The 20,973-nt window shown below is 34.0% G+C and overlaps 2 protein-coding genes across 2 annotated transcripts in view; both read left to right on the top strand.

Annotated features, from left to right (window-relative positions):
* The window catches only part of Tmc (Transmembrane channel-like), a 237,442-nt gene that overhangs the window by 34,122 nt on the left and 182,347 nt on the right, over positions 1-20,973 (top strand). The window lies entirely within an intron of this gene.
* On the top strand, positions 6,275-8,019 carry LOC142237266 (uncharacterized). Its single transcript, XM_075308682.1, has one exon. It carries the CDS (start codon positions 6,424-6,426, stop codon positions 7,918-7,920), a length of 1,497 nt encoding a protein of 498 aa, XP_075164797.1. The 5' UTR covers positions 6,275-6,423; the 3' UTR covers positions 7,921-8,019.

The following is a 20,973-nucleotide window of genomic DNA, read 5'->3' as shown; positions in this document are numbered from 1 at the left end:
TCTTCCGAACATATCTGGAATATATGTAAAAAAAAAACTTTTTGGTATTCGGTCGAAGCAGGGATCGAACCCACGACCCTTGGTATGCGAGGCGGATGTACTAACCATTGCTCCACGGTGCCCAACTAAATGTATGTTTCTGTTAAATAAAGTTTGTTTAATTGGCTCGTGGGCGCCCAACACGATGCTATATAAATACAAGTGAGTAAAGTAGAAAGTCGGGCGGGGCCGACTATATCATACCCTAAACCACCCCTACTGAATTATTAAACATAAGCATTTGTGGGGTATCATTGGTATAGGTTTTGGAGAACATAAAGGGGGGGTACATGTTTATGGGTGTCTTGTCACAATCTGAGCAGAAATGTCTAATATTATGAGCTATAGTTTATTTTGCACCAAAAGAGTTAGTATGCCACTAATATTGAGTTCATTATTAAAAAAGAGGAAATCGGTCAATTAGATATGAGTATTATGGCCAAATATGACAAAATCGAATCTGAACCAATTTGTATAATATTTTGCAGGTATGATTGATACCACAGAAGGTCACTTTGTGTAAAATTTGAGTACGATCAGTTAGTAAATGAGGCCCCTATGGTCAAAAATAAAGTTATTAGGGGCAAATTTTTCAAAATCGGGCGATACATATATATGGGAGCTATATCTAAATCTGAACCGATTTCGATGAAATTGCGCATATACAGTAAGAGGTATAGAAGATTATATTTAGCCAACTTTGAGCACTATCGGTTGATAAATAAGGGTTTTACGGCCAAATTTGGCAAAATCGGGCGATACATATATATAGGAGCTATATCTAAATCTGAACCGATTTCGATTATTTTTGGCACATATTGTCAGTACCATAAAAGATTAGAGTAAGCCAAGTTTGAGTAAGATCGCTTAATATATAAGGTTTTTATGGCCAAATTTGGGAAAATCGGGTGATACATATATATGGGAGCTATATCTAAATCTGAACCGATTTCGATAAAATTTTGCAGACTTAAAGGGTGATGAAAAAGTTTACGATGTGCAAAATTTGATGACGATCGGTGAGTAAAAAAGCGCAACGTGACTCCATATGTCGAAATCGGGCGATACATATATATGGGAGCTATATCTAAATTTGATCCGATTTCTTCCAAATTCAATAGCGTTCGTCCTTGTGCCCAAAGAACACCCTGTACCAAATTTCATCCAAATCGGTTAATAATTGCGACCGGAATCCTGTGAACAACAAATACATGGACAGACGGACACCAAGCGCTAGATCGACTCAGGAGGTGATTCTGAGTCGATCGGAATATATTTTATGGGGTCTAAAATCAATATTTCTGGTAGGCACATTTTTTGGCCGATCAAACTTATTATACCCTGACCACTATGTGGTTTAGGGTTTGATTGTTGATGTCAATAACAGCTACTTAGCCCAGTGGATAGTGTGTTGGCTTACAAATTGTATGGTGCGCGGTTCGATTCTCCTTGCAGGCGAAAGGTAGAATTTTACAAATTTATAAAATCGAATAATTTCTTCTAAATTGTTTGTATTACAGAACAAGTAAGTAAAGTAGAAAGTCGGGCGGGGCCGACTATATCATACCCTAAACCACCATTACAGAATTAGTAATCATAAGCATTTGTGGGGTAACATATATGTCTGGAGATAAACCGCAGTTGCATATTTAAGAAAATTAATGGGTACATGTCTATGGGTGATTTGTGTCAATCTGACTATTGCTCATAGTCAATGTTGCCAGGGAAAATGTTCGGTTTACCCTACAAGGACAAAAAAAGTTCCCTACTTCCCCATACATTCACAAAAAATTTTCCCTACTATATTTTTCGTTAAATTTAAAAAAAATTTACAAAACAAAAATGGCTCTAAGTACTTTATTATCTTAAAACATGAATATGCAACCTATAGAAGAATAGTGAAAATGTCCTACATTGTGGCCCTACGTCCCTACAAGACGCTAAATATTAGAAAACCCCTACATATAGGGAATTTCCCCTACTTCTAGCAAGACTGGCTGTGTTGATATTGCACCTACGGATTTAGTATGCCACTAATATTGACCCCATTATTAAAAAAGAGAAAATCGTTAAATTAGTGTGGGTAATAAAAACAAATTTGTAAAAATCGAGCAATATTCTTATGTAAGAGCTACAAGTACGTATAAGTACGATCGGCTAGTACATTGGTTAATAAATAAGAGTACTATGGCCAAATTTGGGAAAATCGAGCGATACATATATATGGAAGCTATATCTAAATCTGAACCAATTTGCATAATATTTTGCGGGTTTGATTAATACCACAAAAGGTTACCTTGTGCAAGATTTGAGTATGATCAGTTAAGAAATGAGGCCTGTATGGTCAAACATAAAGTTATTAGGGGCGAATTTTTCAAAATCGGGCGATACATATATGGGAGCTATATCTACATCTGAACCGATTTCGATGAAATTTTGCTCATATAGTTAGTACTACAGAGGACTGAATCTAGCCAACTTTTAGTAAGATCGGTTAATAAATAAGGGTTCTATGGCCAAATTTAGAAAAATCGGGCGGTACATATATATGGGAGCCATATCTACATCTGAACCGATTTCGATGAAATTTTGCACATCTAGTAAGTACCATAGAGGACTGGATCTAGCCAACATTGAGTCAGATCGGTTAATAAATAAGGGTTCTATGGCCAAATTTGGGAAAATCGGGCTATACATATATATGGGAGCTATATCTAAATCTGAACCGATTTCGATGATTTTTTGCACACATAGTTAGTGCAATAGAAGACTACATTTAGCCAAATTTGGGTAAGATCGGTTGATAAATAAGGGTTTTATGGCCAAATTTAGAAAAATCGGGCGGTTTATATATATGGGAGCTATAGCTAAATCTGAACCGATTTCGATGATTTTTTGCACATATAGTTAGTGCTATAGAGGATTATATTTAGCCAACTTTGAGTAAGATCGGTTGATAAATAAAGGTTTTGTGGCCAAATTTGGGAAAATCGGGCGATACATATATATGAGAGCTATATCTAAATCTGAACCGATTTGGATGAAATTTTGCAGACTTGAAGGGCGATGGAAACGATTACCTTTTGCCAAATTTGGTGACGATCCGTTTGAAAAAACGCGCAACGTGACCCTATTTGTCGAAATCGGGCGATACATATATATGGGAGCTATATCTAAATTTGATCCGATTTCTTCCAATAGCGTTCGTCCTTGTGCCAAAAAAACTCCCTGTACCAAATTTCATCAAAATCGGTTAATAATTGTGACCGGAATCCTGTGAACAACAAATACATGGACAGACGGACGGACGGACGGACACCAAGCGCTAGATCGACTCAGGAGGTGATTCTGAGTCGATCGGTATATATTTTATGGGGTCTAAAATCAATATTTCTGGTACGCACATTTTTTGGCCGATCAAACTTATTATACCCTGACCACTATGTGGTTTAGGGTATAAAAACGTGCTAAGAACTAAAAAAATATAGTGAAAGTGAGAAAGATGTGAGGGAAATGCAATTAGCCAGAAAATATTGTTTTTATTTATGAAATTGTTTTTACATCCTGGAAAAGAATAAACGTTTATCACAAAAAGTATATACTTTTTTCCAAATAAACTTCCTTATAGCGAAAAGCAAATGAGAAACGATCTTTGTCTAAGCGATCTTTTCTAAAATTTCGTTTGGGAGGAATGAATTATTTTTTTTTGCGTGTACAATGCTATGAATCCATCACCTCATCTGGCCATATGATCTTCATTATTTCATCCATATTTGAGAGCGACAATTAAAGGGTGATTTTGTCAATGAGCTTAACTTGGAATCGGACAGCACTCAGTGATAATATAGAAATTCACCACTGTGGTGTAACAATGGACTGAATAGTCTAAGTGATCGGGCTGCCGCCTAATTTAACCTAACCTTGTAAGTAAACAAAATTTAAGTAAACGAATTTATTGTAAAAAATAAAAATTTTGTAACAAGCGAATTTTTTGGTGATAAAAGTTTAACATTTTCAAAGAAATTCCAAAAACTCTTAACAAAAGAAAAACGTTTTCGGTACACGTTTTTTTCTTTGCGTGTATCAGTTTTGAATGTTCTACTGTAATCAGTATTATTTGAAAAGATATTGGATTCAAACTTTTTTCAAGTGACTGTTTCAAATGGGGTGTCTTCAATATTAATATATTAATTTCAAAAAGAATTTTGAAAACGACTAAGGACATTAAGAAAATAATATAATATCGAATATACACTAAAAAAATTACTTGGATCCCACAATTTTGACCTTCCCTTAAGCAAGGGAGCCAAAGATGCAACTTCTTTAAAATTAAGATATATTTTAACGACCTAAATAGCTTTAAATCTATGATCAATAAAATTAAAATAATGATTCGGATCTTATTTATGGAATTTTCATTGTCTTTTAAGAAAGTTGTTACATTGTCTTTTCAGAAAGTCGTACAAACAAATGCCAGTTTAAAAATCCAAATTTTAAGGGATATTTCAAAGAAAAAAAATTTTTTCTTAATTCAAAAAAAAAAATACATCAAATATCCTAAATCTTCAAAATAATTCCTAGCCTCTATTTGAAACGTTTTTATTTTCTATCTAAAGATTGAATATTGTATTCAATATGAGAATGATTTCTTTAAATCAAAAATGTGTTTCCTTACTTTAAGGAAAACTCGATTTAGTTCAAAGAAATGCGAATTTAACGGAGGGACGCAAATTTTCAAAATTTGTGTCCCAAACTTAAAAATTTTTTTTTTAAGCAAAGATTAAAAATTTTGTTTTAAATAAAAATTTCATTATTTTAAAGAAACTTGTCTTTAATATTTTGTAAATTGCGTAATCTTTAATATCACGTAAATGTTTTTCAGTGTAGACAGATAACATCCTATTGCAAATAATTGTGATTTTTACAACGTCTTATACATTTCATATATACTCGTACAGGTATATTATGTTTCCGACAGTTACAACATTTCGACATTCGAAAACAGAAACAAGTATATACGGCCGTTAGTTCGGCCAGGCCGAATCTTATGTACCCTCCACCATGGATTGCGTAGAAACGTATACATCTGGGGATCGGTTTATATGGGGCCTATATATAATTATGGACCGATTTCGACCAATTTTTGCATGGTCATTAGAGACCATATACTAACACCATGTACCAAATTTCAGCCGGATCGGATGAAATTTGCTTCTCTTAGAGGCTCAGAAAGCCAAATCGGGGGATCGCTTTTTATGGGGCCTATATATAATTATGGACCGATGTAGACCAATATTTGCATGGTTGTTAGAGACCATATACTAATACCATGTACCAAATTTCAGCCGGATCGGATGAAATTTGCTTCTCTTAAAGGATCCGCATGCCAAATTTGGGGATCCGTTTATAACAGGTTGGCTGATAAGTCCCCGGTCTAACAAAGAAAAACCCATTTTTTTTTTGTCAAAATTCGTTTTTATTATTCAACATACTTCCCTTCAAGAGCGATACAACGATTATAACGACCTTCCAATATTTTGATACCATTTTGGTAGTATTCCTTCGGTTTTGCCTCAAAATAGGCCTCAGTTTCGGCGATCACCTCTTCATTGCAGACAAATTTTTTCCCTGCGAGCATCCTTTTGAGGTCTGAGAACAAGAAAAGTCGCTGGGGCCAGATCTGGAGAATATGGTGGATGGGGAAGCAATTCGAAGGTTGGTACTATATAAAAATAATATGCATTTAATACTATGTGTCAGACCGGGGACTTATCAGCCAACCTGTTATGGGGTCTATATGTAAAAGTGGATCGATATGACCCATTTGCAATACCATCCGAACTACATCAATAATCGGGCTGCCACTTTAACCTAACCTACTTCAATAACAACTACTTGTGCCAAGTTTCAAGTCGATAGCTTGTTTCGTTCGGAAGTTAGCGTGATTTCAACATACGGAAGGACGGACATGCTCAGAGCGATTTAGAATTTCACCACGACCCAGAATATATATACTTTATGGGGTCTTAGAGCAATATTTCGATGTGATACAAACGGAATGACAAAGTTAATATACCCCCATTCTATGATGGAGGGTATAACAATGTCAAAGATTTTTGAGAGTACCACACATAGTGCCTTATCTGCATTAAGGCCCTTTTACGAAATACCTTTCAACCTTCTCACCATCATTGACAATGAACGACAATAATAGACTGTGACAAGTCAGGAAAATATTACAACAACATTTATATTGTCTATGAAAATTTTTCAAGGAGAAATAGGCAAGGAAATAACCTCTTTCCTTTTCTCGCCATCACCATATTTCAGAAGGAATAGCTTCTATATTTCGTGATTAATTTTTGTGTGGGTGTAGAATTCGATATGGCAGGGAAAGAAGAAACATTGCCGGAAAAAGATAAGGAAATTACACATATGACAGAAGAAAAACACGAAAAGAACGCAACACAAATCGCAGTGAGGGCGGAGGAATTGTATGGGGAAATATATGTGAAGAGGTTACAGGCCAAACGACTGAGTGTAGTAAGTTTTAAGAATACTGCGGAATCAATATCATCGCTTGACGACTTCACGCTGAAAATTTTTATGAAGAACGATATAACATCAGAAAGCTTGAAGGTAAACGGGAACTGTGAAACTGGGGAATGTAATGGGGAAAATGACTATTCGAAAGATGTGATACTAAATGGACCCTCCTGCGAAAATATGCTGCCTGAGAAGAAAGTTTCTGATGTATCTCCCATGAATAGTTTTTCCTTGACCTTAAAAGCCCCACCAGAATTTGAAGACATTTCAGTTTCCGCCAAAAAGAATGACAGAAAACTCTCTTTTCGTTTGGATGATGACAACAATGAAGAACAATCCGTATACAGTGGTTCAAATTCATCGTCCAGTTCTAATCGAAAATCGCATATGTTTTCTGGTTACCATTATAATGAGAGCCACGATAAAAATTGCAACGAAAAACGTCTACTCACTGGTAGCCGTTATTCTGGTGTTTGGTTGAGTGCCCTTCAGTGTATGGATGGCTATGGCACGTACATTTATCCTGATGGGAGTGAGTATCGAGGTTACTTTCAGCGAGGCTATTTCAATGGTTATGGCCGTCTTCATTTGGCATCGCCATATAACTTCACCTTTAAGGGTACATTCATCGATGGTGTCTTACACGATATCGAAGATATGTGGTTTGACGATGGTCTCCACGTTATGGCTTCCTTTCGTGGCCAGACGGGGGACTTTAGTCAGTGGCGTTATTGTTGCCCTAAAGATAGACGTTATGTCAGTGAACACATCCAAGGTATACCACCAGTGGGACCTCTCTCGTTTTTAACTGCTAGAAAACCTCCTCGAAATCTACAGAAAAATCAATTTGATGTTGAAGAGGGAATTTATAATGCTGATAGAGAATTAATTCAACATCGTCCTTTGCCTTTCAATAAAGTGAAAGTGGTTGCATGTGATGCTGAAATTCAATGGATTAAAGATAATTGTCGACAATCGTCATCTGCTCGTTTTCGTAATCTCGATTCAAGTGTTTGTCAAAGAATAATTGAGAATAATTTGCGAAGTGAACGAGATCTCCGTGAGCATGATTTGAGTTGCAATTATGATCAAATAAAACAACATAAACGCTATTTTGCTAAATTATACCGAGAAGAAGGTGGAATAAAGGAAATCCAATCAGAAGATTCTTTGGGCCACTGTTTTCCCGATACCTCATCGCATTCCAAAAGCAGTTTTTCCGATCAAAGTATTTCTATTGATCTTAAAGATACTATGAATGTTAGCGATGGTTTGAATTTGGGCCGAAATCTGGAGAGAGATATTGGAACCAGCGATGAAATTCTCTACCCGTAACTCTGAACTATAATTTCACAAAAATTAAACAAATGCTTCTAATAGTTTTGTTTTTAAAATAAATTTCTTGGTAAGATTGAATTCCACAATCGAAGAAAATATGTTATTTTCGTTGTCTTGACCGGGCTATATAGGGTAGTTGATGTGTATTGCAACCTATCGAAACTGCTCATCTGACAGTTTATTCCACACTGAAAAAAAACGCATGCCCAGTTCCAAAGAATTTGTCTTTAAGTCCTTTAAAAACGTGTTAACGATAACATAAATTTTCAAATTCAGACTCGACTTCAAGTAGAATTTATGCAAAGTTTCAAGTAAAAATCGTCTTTAAAACAATGTGTTGAAAAACATTTCCTATTTTTAAACGCTTTTTTGCTTTGCTGCAAAAAGGCAGCAAATGTAAAGACAATTTCATTAATTTTAATGAATTTTTCACACTTATTAAAGGCATGTTGACCTTAGTCAAACAAAATTTGCTTTCATTTTAAGATACACAGTTTAAATTCCAATCACTTAATTATAAGGAAAAATCGGCTATACAAAATTTATCGTCTTTTGGACAAGGAAAAAAACTTTATATCGAAGAAATGTGTCTTCTAACATACGCTAAGCACAACACGCATCCGTATTTTAAGGACATGAAATCTTTGGCCTCACGACAATATTTGTTCCAGTACAGTGTTACTTTATTTTATTGTTTACAAGCTTACAAAAGCATTGTTATCTATTGCATTCAGAAATAAAGTTATTCGTGATGGAATTCATTGCATAGTTGCATCGCATGCAAAAATTGGGTGAAAAAAATGTAAACGCCTTCAGAAAAAATAAGGCCAGTTTGATGGAAATTCACTCCGCCGTGGTAGAAAACTTGCTCGTGAGCTAAACATACCGCGAGAACGAATGCAATACTTGCAGAAAAATTTGCTTGGACTAAAGCCATTAAAGTTCCAAAAAATGTAAGAGCTCGCGATATGCTTCGATATGCTTAAGTCTAAATATTATTTAATTTGAATAAAGAGAATGGGCATTCGGAACCAAGAGAATAGACATTTGAAAAACAAACAGCATATGTTTTCGCCTTGAGAGCAGCATTTTATGTTATGTAAGTGTGGATATGTGTTTTGTTTATCATTTTAGCATTATGGGCACAATTTTTTTCTTGGTTCGTTAAAAGGAATCAGGGGTCTTCATAAAAATAACGAAAGGCCACTATACTCTTTTTATACCCTCCACCATAGGATGGGGGTATATTAACTTAGTCATTCCGTTTGTAACACATCGAAATATTGCTCTAAGACCCCATAAAGTATATATATTCTGGGTCGTGGTGAAATTCTGAGTCGATCTGAGCATGTCCGTCCGTCAGTCCGTCTGTTGAAATCACGCTAACTTCCGAACGAAACAAGCTATCGACTTGAAACTTGGCACAAGTAGTTGTTATTGATGTAGGTCGGATGGTATTGCAAATGGGACATATCGGTCCACTTTTACGTACAGCCCCCATATAAACAGACCACCAAATTTGGCTTGCGATTGCTCTAAAAGAAGCAAAATTCATCCGATCCGGCTGAAATTTGGTACATGGTGTTAGTATATGGTCTCTAACAACCATGTAAAAATTGGTCCATATCGGTCCACTTTTACGTATAGCCCCCATATAAACGGAACCCCAAATTTGGCTTGCGATAGCTCTAAAAGAAGCAAATTTCATCCGATCCGGATGAAATTTAGTACATGGTGTTAGTATATCGTCTCTAATATTTATGCAACATTTGGTCCATATCGGTCCACTTTTACGTACAGACCCATATAAACGGACCCCCAAATTTGGCTTGCGATTGCTCTAAGAGAAGCAAATTTCATCCGATCCGGCTGAAATTTGGTACATGGTGTTAGTATATGGTCTCTAACAACCATGCAAAAGTTGGTCCATGTCGGTCCACTTTTACGTATAGCCCCCGTATAAACGGACCCCCAAATTTGGCTTGCGAATGCTCTAAGAGAAGTAAATTTCATCCGATCCGGCTGAAATTTGGTACATGGTGTTAGTTTATGGTCTCTAACAACCATGCAAAAATTGGTCCACAGCGGTCCATAATTATATATAGCCCCCATATAAACCGATCCCCAGATTTTACCTCCGGAGCCTCCTAGAGGAGCAAAATTCATCCAATCCGGTTGAAATTTGGAACATGGTGTTAGAATGTGGTCTCTAACAAACGCGCAAGAATTGGTACATATCGGTCCATAATTATATATAGCCCCCATATAAACCGTTCCCCAGATTTATCCTCCGGAGCCTCTTAGAGGAGCAAATTCATCCGATCCGTTTGAAATTTGGAACATGGTGTTAGAATGTGGTCTCTAACAAACGCGCAAGAATTGGTCCATAATTATGTATAGCCCCCATATAAACCGTTCTCCAGATTTGATCTCCGGAGCCTCTTGGAGGAGCAAAATTCATCCGATCCGGTTGAAATTTGCAACGTGGTGGTAGTATAAGGCCGCTAATAACCATGTCAAAATTGGTCCATATCGGTCTATTGTTATATATAGCCGATCCCCAATCACACAAAAATTGGTCGATATCGGTTCATAATCATGGTTGCCACTCGAGCCAAAAATAATCTACCAAAATTTTATTTTTATAGAAAACATTGTCAAAATGTTATTTCTATAGAAAATTTTGTCAAAATTTTATTTCTATAGAAAATTTTGTCAAAATTTTATTTCTATAGAAAATGTTGACAAAATTTTATTTCTATAGAAAATTTTGTCAAAATTTTATTTCTATAGAAAATGTTGACAAAATTTTATTTCTATAGAAAATTTTGTCAAAATTTTATTTCTATAGAAAATTTTTTCCAAATTTTATTTCTGTAGAAAATTTTGTCAAAATTTTACTTCAGTAGAAAATGTTGTCAAAATTTTATTTCTATAGAAACTTTAAACTTAATTATATACGTATTTAATCGGCCTCTTTTAGTTTAACCCTCGGACAGACACATGAGTCTTGCCAGACCTTTTTCGATTCTAATTGTAATTAAAATACACTTATAATATAGCTAGAGACTTAAAACTTCTGGTTCTCTCCTAAAATGTTATTACCTATCGATGTGTGAAAAAATTAGGACGGAAAATACGACAGTAATAATGTACACCCAGAAAAAAGTGACCCCTTCTTTAAGTTAAAATGAACTCATTTTGAAGAAAGTTGAACTTCGTATAGCGCCAAAGACATTTTTATTTGTTTGAATGATGTGATTTTCGTAGAAATTAGGTAGAATGCATTACGTATATTAGTTAACATTTTCCTATATTTATGTACCACTATACTACAGAATGAAAAAATTTAACTGAATTGAATTCATATATGGAATGATTTTATTGAACTTTTTGTCATTCATTTGGACAAATCTTACATATTTGTGGTAAACCTTTTACTTCAAATTTAGATCTGCTTACCTTACCTTAAATACAATTTTATGTATTTTTATATGAGCAATTTTTTCTTCAATAAAAGACATGTTTTATTAATATATTAAATATATTTATTTAGAATCAACAGCATCGACTGGCCTTGAAATATTAAAACACATTTTTTCTTCTTGTAGTACCTTTCACTTTGAATAATTTGCTTCCAAGCAATTTTGTCCACCTTTTACAATTTCAATACCTACAAATATAAACAAAAAAATCCAAAACCAATTTTTTCACAAAATGGTAGCGTCACTGAATATTACCTGATAATTGAAGATTCCAAAATGAAGTCGAATGAAGGGGTTGTTATTCTGCTGGTGGTTTCTTTTTTATAAACCAATTTTCAAAAAACGAACATTTTTCTCACTAATTTAAAATAACAAATATTTTATATATTTTATTTGTTTTTTTATAATATTATTTTACTATATTATTTTTTAACAATCTCTCCGTATACCATAACAACGCGATTCCAACTAAAAAAACAACCCACGCGCAAACATATCGATTACATCAAAGACAGGTATCGATTACAGGTAGATAAAAGAAATGTAGGAAATGATCCTATATTCTAACAAGTGTGTTTCCTTAAGTTTTGAAAGGATTGAATACTTATTAGTATGAATGAACTAAAAGATTTTTCTATGCCAAGTGTTATTCGTATGTATGATAAGCTTTCTATAATAAAGGATGTCAAAATTATCATTTTATAAGAAATCTTACTAAATTTGAGGAAACTTGGTTTTAGTTCGGTTTTTGTTTATTTTTACGAATGCTTTGTTATCAGTCAATAAAATGTTCTTGTTCAGTAGTAAATTCTTATACCCAGCGAAGAAGACAGTGTTAGTTAAATTCCATGCCTTATTCTAGTTACAGCCATTTTCATGTAGCTCCGTTAGGCTTTAACTGCCAGTTAACAGAAAGTAAATTGCAAATGTCTTCTCTCCGGTTAACTTTAACTGAAAAATTTTCAGCAGTTAAGTTTCTAACTGACGTATGGAATATATAGGCAAAATTACAGATATGTTCATAGTGCGGTTTAAAAGTTCGTTAGCTAACGAACCACTAACGGAGCTTCATGAAAATGGGGGTTAATGAACTATTCCTAACTGCTTTCAGTTTAGGATTTTTTTACTGAAACAAGTAAATTTTATTATTTCACACAAAATATTAACTGAGTGGAAATAAAATGGCTAAACTAAATTGATGAACATTTTTTCCTTTAGTTTCGAAGACACTTTTTTCTGGGTGTAATAATATCAACAAAATAGCATATTTTCCATATAAATACATTAATATACATAGTGGGTCTGGCCAGGCCCCATGTGTTACGAATGTGACTATCGAAACATGTGTATGACGGAGGGTTAATATATACCAGGTATGGACTATGTGGTATATATTACGGTGTTAGGAAGTTTTAAGATACCTTGCCATCGGCTTCAGTAGAATTTTCTACGCAATCCATGGTGGAGGGTACATAAGCTTCGGCCTGGCCGAACTTACGGCCGTTTATACTTGTTAGAGTTGGGACAGTAAAATGAAATAAGGAGGAAATAGTGAAAAATTACTCAGTAAAATGTATAAAAGCAAAGTTTAGTTCCTCTTTATTAATAAGTAGTCCACGAGGAGTGGACGGACACCTTCAAATATAAAAGCGGGCATTAAGTTCGAGTTTTGCAGATAAAACAATTTAAAAAGTTTATTTTCTTTAAAATGAATTATTAAAGAAAAATAAAAGGCATTTTAGGGCGATGATGTTAAATGCCTGTAAAAAACTGTTCACGCCTAAATAAATTTATGTTTATATTATAAAATTATTTATGTATGTTTATACTCGACTCCACGTTCTGCTTTTGTTAGAGTTTTTGAGTTCCTTCCAAAGTTTTAAAGTTATGTACCAAAAACAGTTTTTGTTACAAAATTGTTATTTTTTTCGTTTATATCAAGCACTGTTACTGACTATAAATCTTTAATAACCCACATTTCGAAGTTTCATTATAAAAATTTAATATAGTATAAATATAAATGTGGTGTTGGGTCGGAGCAGGGATTGAACCCACGACCCTTTGCATGCAAGGCAGACATGCTAACCACTGCTCCACGTGGCAAACAAATGTATGTTTCTGTTAAATAATGCTATGTTTGCATGGGCTCGTAGGCGCAAAAAAGCGTCGCCAAAAAAGTAATGAAAATGTTCTTTTTGGATCCGGAAGTGCTGCAAATTTGACGCAGAAGCGATGAATTTAACATGGGCTTGTCATAGGACGGAAGTTCTCCATTTCAACAGCCGTTGCACTGAATTTGCATCACTTCTTTAGGTGTGATCCGAATTCAATGTTTTGGATGTAAATTAATAAATCTGTGATACTTTGTCAAATAAATAATTTTTATAATTTTTTATAATTTTAATCGGATTCTAACGCTTGTCGGAAACGTTTGACCACAAATATTTTCAAAAATTCACAATTTTTTCAGATTGGATTTAGCATTTTTCTCGACAAAATTTAAATGATTTGTACCATTTTCTGAATTGTTACTCTGTTTTTAACTTATTTGAAACAGTAAAGTTAAAATTACCCATTAAAAGTATGAAAAAAACCAAGTTATAAAAAATTGAATTAAAAGAACTTCCTGGGTAGTTAAAATAAAGAACATCATTGGGAGTGCATCTTCTGGAAGTGCTTTTAAAGTTGTGCCTTTGGAAGAACTTCCGAATTTTTTTGCTGGGATGCTATATAAATGTAACTTATAACGATAATTATCTACTGGTGACTATAACAGCTACGTGGTTCAGTGGATAGTGTGATGGCTTAAAAACTGTATGGTCCTCGGTTCGATTCTCCGTGCAGGCGAAAGGTAAAATTTAAAAAAATTTATAAAAGTGAATCATTTCTTCAACATTATGTGTATTACAGAAAAAGGTGCCAAGAACTAAAATATTTCGTGGAAGTGAAAATTACGAGTATGTTAGGCAATGAGCACAATCGTCTTTGGGAAAAATTCTTCCAAGCATATACTATTTTTGGGCTCAAAATGCTTCCAAACATATAATATGTTCACATAAAACAAACATATTAATGTTTCGGCAGTATCCAATAATATATGTGCTTCCTGCAAAATATGTTTGGAACATATGTTAAAGAAGCGATTGTTTTGAGGGTGTAGAAACTTCTACTAAAGACGGTCATCCACAATTAAATTACTTGGGTTGCGGCCATGGCAAGGCCACATCATCTTCTAAATTGTTAGTTAGAAGAGAAAGGTCTATTAAATACATATATATTCAGTTCATGACCGGTAGGGAAGAAATAATTACGAACCTATATGAACTTTTGTGCGGTAATTATAGAGCCAGTAATGGAATGGGAATTTCACTAAAATATGTAAAAATGATAGAGGCTGTATATAGTAATACGCAGTCCGCAGTGTGGACTGGAAGAGAGCTATCTAGTTATTTTGAAACTCAGTCAGGTGTAAAGCAAGGTTGTCTTTTATCGCCTTTACTGTTTTCCCTCTATATCAATGATCTAAGCGAGTCCCTTGGTGAAGGACTGTATATAGAAGACATTAATATTAGGGTTTTACTGTATGCCGACGATATAGTTTTACTAGCTGAAGAACCTAGTGCCTAATTATGATTAATAAATTAGAGGAATACTGCAATAAATTGAATTTTGTGGTTAACGCAAGTAAATCCAAAATTATGGTCTTTCGCAAAGGAGGTCGAATATCCCAAAATAATGCGTGGATCTATCAAGGGGAACGACCTGAAATAGTACCAGACTACAAGTATTTACATGTATGAAAAAGACTGTTTTTCATATGTTTGGCTATAAACATTATATGTTTGGAACACAAATTTTTAAACACAATATTTTTGAGTGCAAGCATATAATGTTCATAAACTAGCATAACATGTTTGGGACATATATGTTAATATGTTAGAACATATTATGTTTGGGACATAAAATGTTTGTAAATATAATATGCTTGGATGCAAACATATATTAATTTAGAAATAGCCTATAAACATATATGTGTTTACTAGCTTGGAGCGCTATTTAACAGGGAGCGATATTGAATTAAGTTGGTGGTTGTTGCTTGTTATTACAAAATTAACATTTTATTTTTCCTTGGGCAATTGATCAGCTACTTCTTTGATCCTTACAAACTGTGTGGTCCGCTGTTCGAATCCCCGTCCGGCAAAAGGTAAAATTAAAATAAAAAAAAATCATAAAATTGAATAATTTCTTCTACAATGTTTGTATTACAGAAAAAGGTGCTAAGAACTAAAAAAATCTCGTGGAAGTGAGAAAGATGTCGGGGAATATACAATTGGGCAGAAACAAAATTTTGAGCATTCAGGTCGAAAACCTATGTTGTTAGCACCTATATTACCTGTTTATTTTCATAATTCATTATGATTGTAAATATATAAATAAATAAATAAAATTTTGAGCACAAAATTGTTTGGGACAATTTTTTTAAGCATATAATATTTTTGGGTGCAAAATGCTTCCAAACATATTATATGGTCACATAATAACATATTGTTTTTTGGAAGACAACATTATTGAATATGGATGCAAAAATACAAAATGTTTGGAACTTAGACTACCCAAACATATATTGTTTAGACCAATATGCTTTCAAACATATTATATATTGGAAAGATCAAACATATAAATGTTTGGGCAATAGCCAAAAATGTATATGCTTGAAGCAAAATATGTTTGGGAGTATATGTTACAGAAGCGATTTTTTGTGAGCGTGTAGGAGTAATACTAACACCACAGATGAAATTTTTGAAACATATCCAGGCTCGAAATAACCAGGCAAAAAGTGCTATAAAGTGCACATGGAATAACTTTTTGAGAAAGGACGATATTTCCCTTGAACAAAAATTGAATTTGTACACATCTGCATGTAGATCAGTACAGACATACGGAGCTCAGATTTGGAGATATGGAAACTTCGAACAAGTTGACCAGCTTCAACGCTTCTTCCTTAAACTAGTTCTACGATTACCAGAATGTACACCAAATTACGCCTTATACATCGAAACGGGAATGGAAGATACATCTTCAGGACCATTTATCAATATACTGCAGAAAGACTTCCTCATCAGATGACCCTAATAATAATGAGAAAAAATCTATTTTGGGCCAAATACATCAATAACCTACTGAATGAATTGGGCATGCCATTATTAAGAGAAACCTCGGCATCGGAATCTTGGAATAGAATAGTTGATTTGTTGCTGGAAAACTTGTGCCGGGTTAACGGGGAAAAATCGATCCATAGAGCACAGCAAAGCACATCACGTTTTTACAGAAACTTAGATCCTGATAGAGGCAAACTGTATTTCACCGGAGGTTATACCTTGAGAGAGATTACATGGATTTTAAAGGCACGTGTGGACTTAATATATCTAAATTCACATAATCGCAATGCAGATGATCAATGTTCGCTTTGCAACCTTTCGGAGAGAGAGACACTTTACCATTTCTTAGCTGTTTGTCCAATTTTTAGAGGCCAGCGGACTCAATTCTTTTGTAAAACATACTTGTCCGAGCAAGAAGTTGTACAAAAATTAGATGGAAGAGGGGATAATGACTGGAGAAACTTGGTCAAATATATTACAGCCTCAATTACATACAGGAAGCTGATAATGTCAGAGTATTCCTAATTTACTTCCATATTCGTATATGTGCAACCCTCAAAGTCATACACAAATTTTTAAAAGTAAATTCCGGCTGACGACGATATGTCATAGCCGTAAATCTTTGTTTCATTTTATCTATTTTTTTGTAAGAAAAACAAAACAAGTAACTAAAATGTAACATCAAAAATTTTATAACATGTATATATAAATGAAAATTATGAAATAAAGATACTACTACTAGAGCCAGAATTGAAATATGGGGGTGGCTTTATATGAGGGCTATATACAATTATGAACAGCAAGTCTACCAAAAATGGCAGATTTTTTTACTGTTTTGGAAGATTTTGCAAAATATTCCTCTCCAACTAAGAAGTGCTTCATAAATTTTCTATGGAAATAACATTTTGAGAAAATTTTCTACAGAAATAAAATTCTGACAAAATTTTCTATAGAAATAAAATTTTGACAAAATTGTCAATAGAAATAAATTTTTGACAAAATTTTTTATAGAAATATAAAATTTTTCGGGGCTATATATAATATAGATCGATACGGACCAATTTTGGAATGGTTGTTATCGGCCATATACTAGCGAAATGTACCAGATTTCAAATCTGGGGATCGATTTATAGTTACACGGATGAAAAAGACTGTTTTTCATATGTTTGGCTATAAACATTATATGTTTGGAACACAAATTTTTAAACACAATATTTTTGAGTGCAAACATATAATGTTCATAAACTAGCATAACATGTTTGGGATATATATGTTAATATGTTAGAACATATTATGTTTGGGACATAAAATGTTTGTAAATATAATATGCTTGGATGCAAACATATATTAATTTAGAAATAGCCTATAAACATATATGTGTTTAGTAGCTTGGAGCGCTATTTAACAGGGAGCGATATTGAATTAAGTTGGTGGTTGTTGCTTGTTATTACAAAATTAACATTTTATTTTTCCTTGGGCAATTGATCAGCTACTTCTTTGATCCTTACAAACTGTGTGGTCCGCTGTTCGAATCCCCGTCCGGCAAAAGGTAAAATTAAAATAAAAAAAATCATAAAATTGAATAATTTCTTCTACAATGTTTGTATTACAGAAAAAGGTGCTAAGAACTAAAAAATCTCGTGGAAGTGAGAAAGATGTGGGGGAATATACAATTGGGCAGAAACAAAATTTTGAGCATTCAGGTCGAAAACCTATGTTGTTAGCACCTATATTACCTGTTTATTTTCATAATTCATTATGATTGTAAATATATAAATAAATAAATAAAATTTTGAGCACAATATTGTTTGGGAGAATTTTTTTAAGCATATAATATTTTTGGGTGCAAAATGCTTCCAAACATATTATATGGTCACATAATAACATATTGTTTTTTGGAAGACAACATTATTGAATTTGGATGCAAAAATACAAAATGTTTGGAACTTAGACTACCCAAACATATATTGTTTAGACCAATATGCTTTCAAACATATTATATATTGGTAGAGATCAAACATATAAATGTTTGGGCAATACCCAAAAATGTATATGCTTGAATCAAAATATGTTTGGGAGTATATGTTACAGAAGCGATTTTTTGTGAGGGTGTAGTTAGTTGCATCTTTATTATTTATAAATTCATCTATATAATTGAATGTTTAAAAAATTTGATTGATATAATACTTTAAATAAAGATTTTACGGCTATGACTTAACGTCGTCAGCCTTTTTATACCCACCACCATAGAATGGTGACGGGGGTATAAAAAGTTTGTCATTCCGTTTGTAGCACATCGAAATATCGATTTCCGACTATATAAAGTATATATATTCTTGATCAGGGAGAAATTCTAAGACGATATAACGATGTCCGTCTGTCTGTCTGTCTGTCTGTCTGTTGTAATCACGCTACAGTCTTCAATAATGAAGCAATCGTGCTGAAATTTTGCACAAACTCGTCTTTTGTCCGCAGGCAGGTCAAGTTCGAAGATGGGCTATATCGGTCCAGGTTTTGATATAGTCCCCATATAAACCGACCTCCCGATTTGGGGTCTTGGGCTTATAGAAATCGTAGTTTTTATCCAATTTGCCTGAAATTTAAAATCTAGAGATATTTTATGACCATAAAGAGGTGTGCCAAAAACGGTGAGTATCGGTCCATGTTTTGGTATAGCCCCCATATACACCGATCTCCCGATTTTACTTCTTGGGCTTATAGAAACCGCAGTTTTTATTCAATTTACCTGGAATTGGAAATCTAGAGGTATTGTAGGACCACAAATACGTGTGCCAAAAATTGTGAGTATCGGTCCATATTTTGGTATAGCCTCCATATAGACCGATCTCCCGATTTGGGGTCTTGGGCTTTTAGAATCCGAAGTTTTTATCCTATTTGCCTGAAATTGGAAATCTAGAGCTATTTTAAGACCATAAAGAGGTGTGCCGAAAACGGTGAGTTTTCGAGACGGTCCATATTTTAGTATAGCCCCCATAAGAACCATCTCCCGATTTAACTCCTTGGGTTTCTAGAAACCGTAGTTTTTATCTGATTTGCCTGAAATTTTAAATATTCTGGTATTTTAGGCTCACAAAAACGTAAATCGGATTAAGTTTTTATCGGTCCATTTGGTAATGCCTCCATATAGGCCGACATCACTTCTTGAGGGTGTAGAAGGCGCACTGATCATGAAAATATCTTGAAACTCAATGTAAAATTTCCAGATTTTACTTCTACAGATTTAAGATTTCAAATCAAGACGTTATTTTATAATTTTCTTGCACACTTACAAGAGATGTTAATGATTCCTCTAAAAATCAAACAAGAATGGTTCTTATAAATCCAGAATCTGATATAGTCCTCATAGGTGAAATCTTTAAATTTATCTTCGGGAAGTGTCCTCAAGTCCTCAAGCCCTCTTGAAAGTTCAAAGGAAACCCTAAAATTTGGTTCATGGTGGTGGGTATTTTAGATTCGGCCCGGTCGAACTTAGTGCTGTATATACTTGTTTTTTAGTGAGTTAGTTGAATCTTTATTATTTGTAAACTCATCTATATAATTTAATGTTTAAAAATCGGTTTATATAAGGGCTATATGTAATTATGGACCGTTAGGGACCAATTCTGGCATGGTTGTTAGAGACCATATACTAACACCACGTACCAAGTTTCAACCGGATCGTATGAAATTTGCTTCTCTTAGAGGGTCCGCAAGCCAAATCTGGGGATCGGTTTATATGGGGGCTATATATAATTATGGACCGATGTGGACCAATTTTTGCACACTTATTAGAGACCATATACCAACACCATGAACCAAATTTCAGACAGATCGGATGAAATATGCTTCTCTTAGAGGCTCCGCAAGCCAAATCAGAAAAATTCTTTAAATTTAATGAAATCTTTTTGCATCTTGACTACAAAGCAAAAAATCGTTCAAATATAGGACATGTTTTTCAACTCTTTATTTTAAAGACTTTGTTACTTGAAACATAGGGTAATTTCTACTGAAAGTCGTATCTTAATTTGGAAAATAAAATTGTCGTTAACTCGTTTTAAAGGACTTTGATAGCATATGAAGAAAAAAAGCTGAAAAAGCGAGAAATAAAAATTTGCTTCCTAGAAGCAAGTACACAAAACCCAAATTTAAAAGATAATTGTGTCTTAAAAGTATCCTTACTTGTATTCCCGCTTCTTTGGCTCGGAATCAATACCAAAATTTTTAAAGTAAAGACAAAATCTTTGGAACCGGGCATGCTGTTTTTTTTCAGTGCACTGTGCAATCCTGCCCATATAAGGAGAAGGAGAAAGGGCGTAATGCGTACCTTTTTTGCTATATTGTAACTATATTCGAAACCAATCCAGAAAATTGTGTTTTATCCAAGTTAATAGGACAGGATTGCACAG

This window comes from Haematobia irritans, chromosome 4 (genome assembly GCF_050003625.1).
Source record: "Haematobia irritans isolate KBUSLIRL chromosome 4, ASM5000362v1, whole genome shotgun sequence".
Taxonomy (NCBI): domain Eukaryota; kingdom Metazoa; phylum Arthropoda; class Insecta; order Diptera; family Muscidae; genus Haematobia; species Haematobia irritans.
The sequence above is the reverse complement of the archived record's forward strand: the minus strand, read 5'-3'. Positions and strand labels throughout refer to the sequence as shown.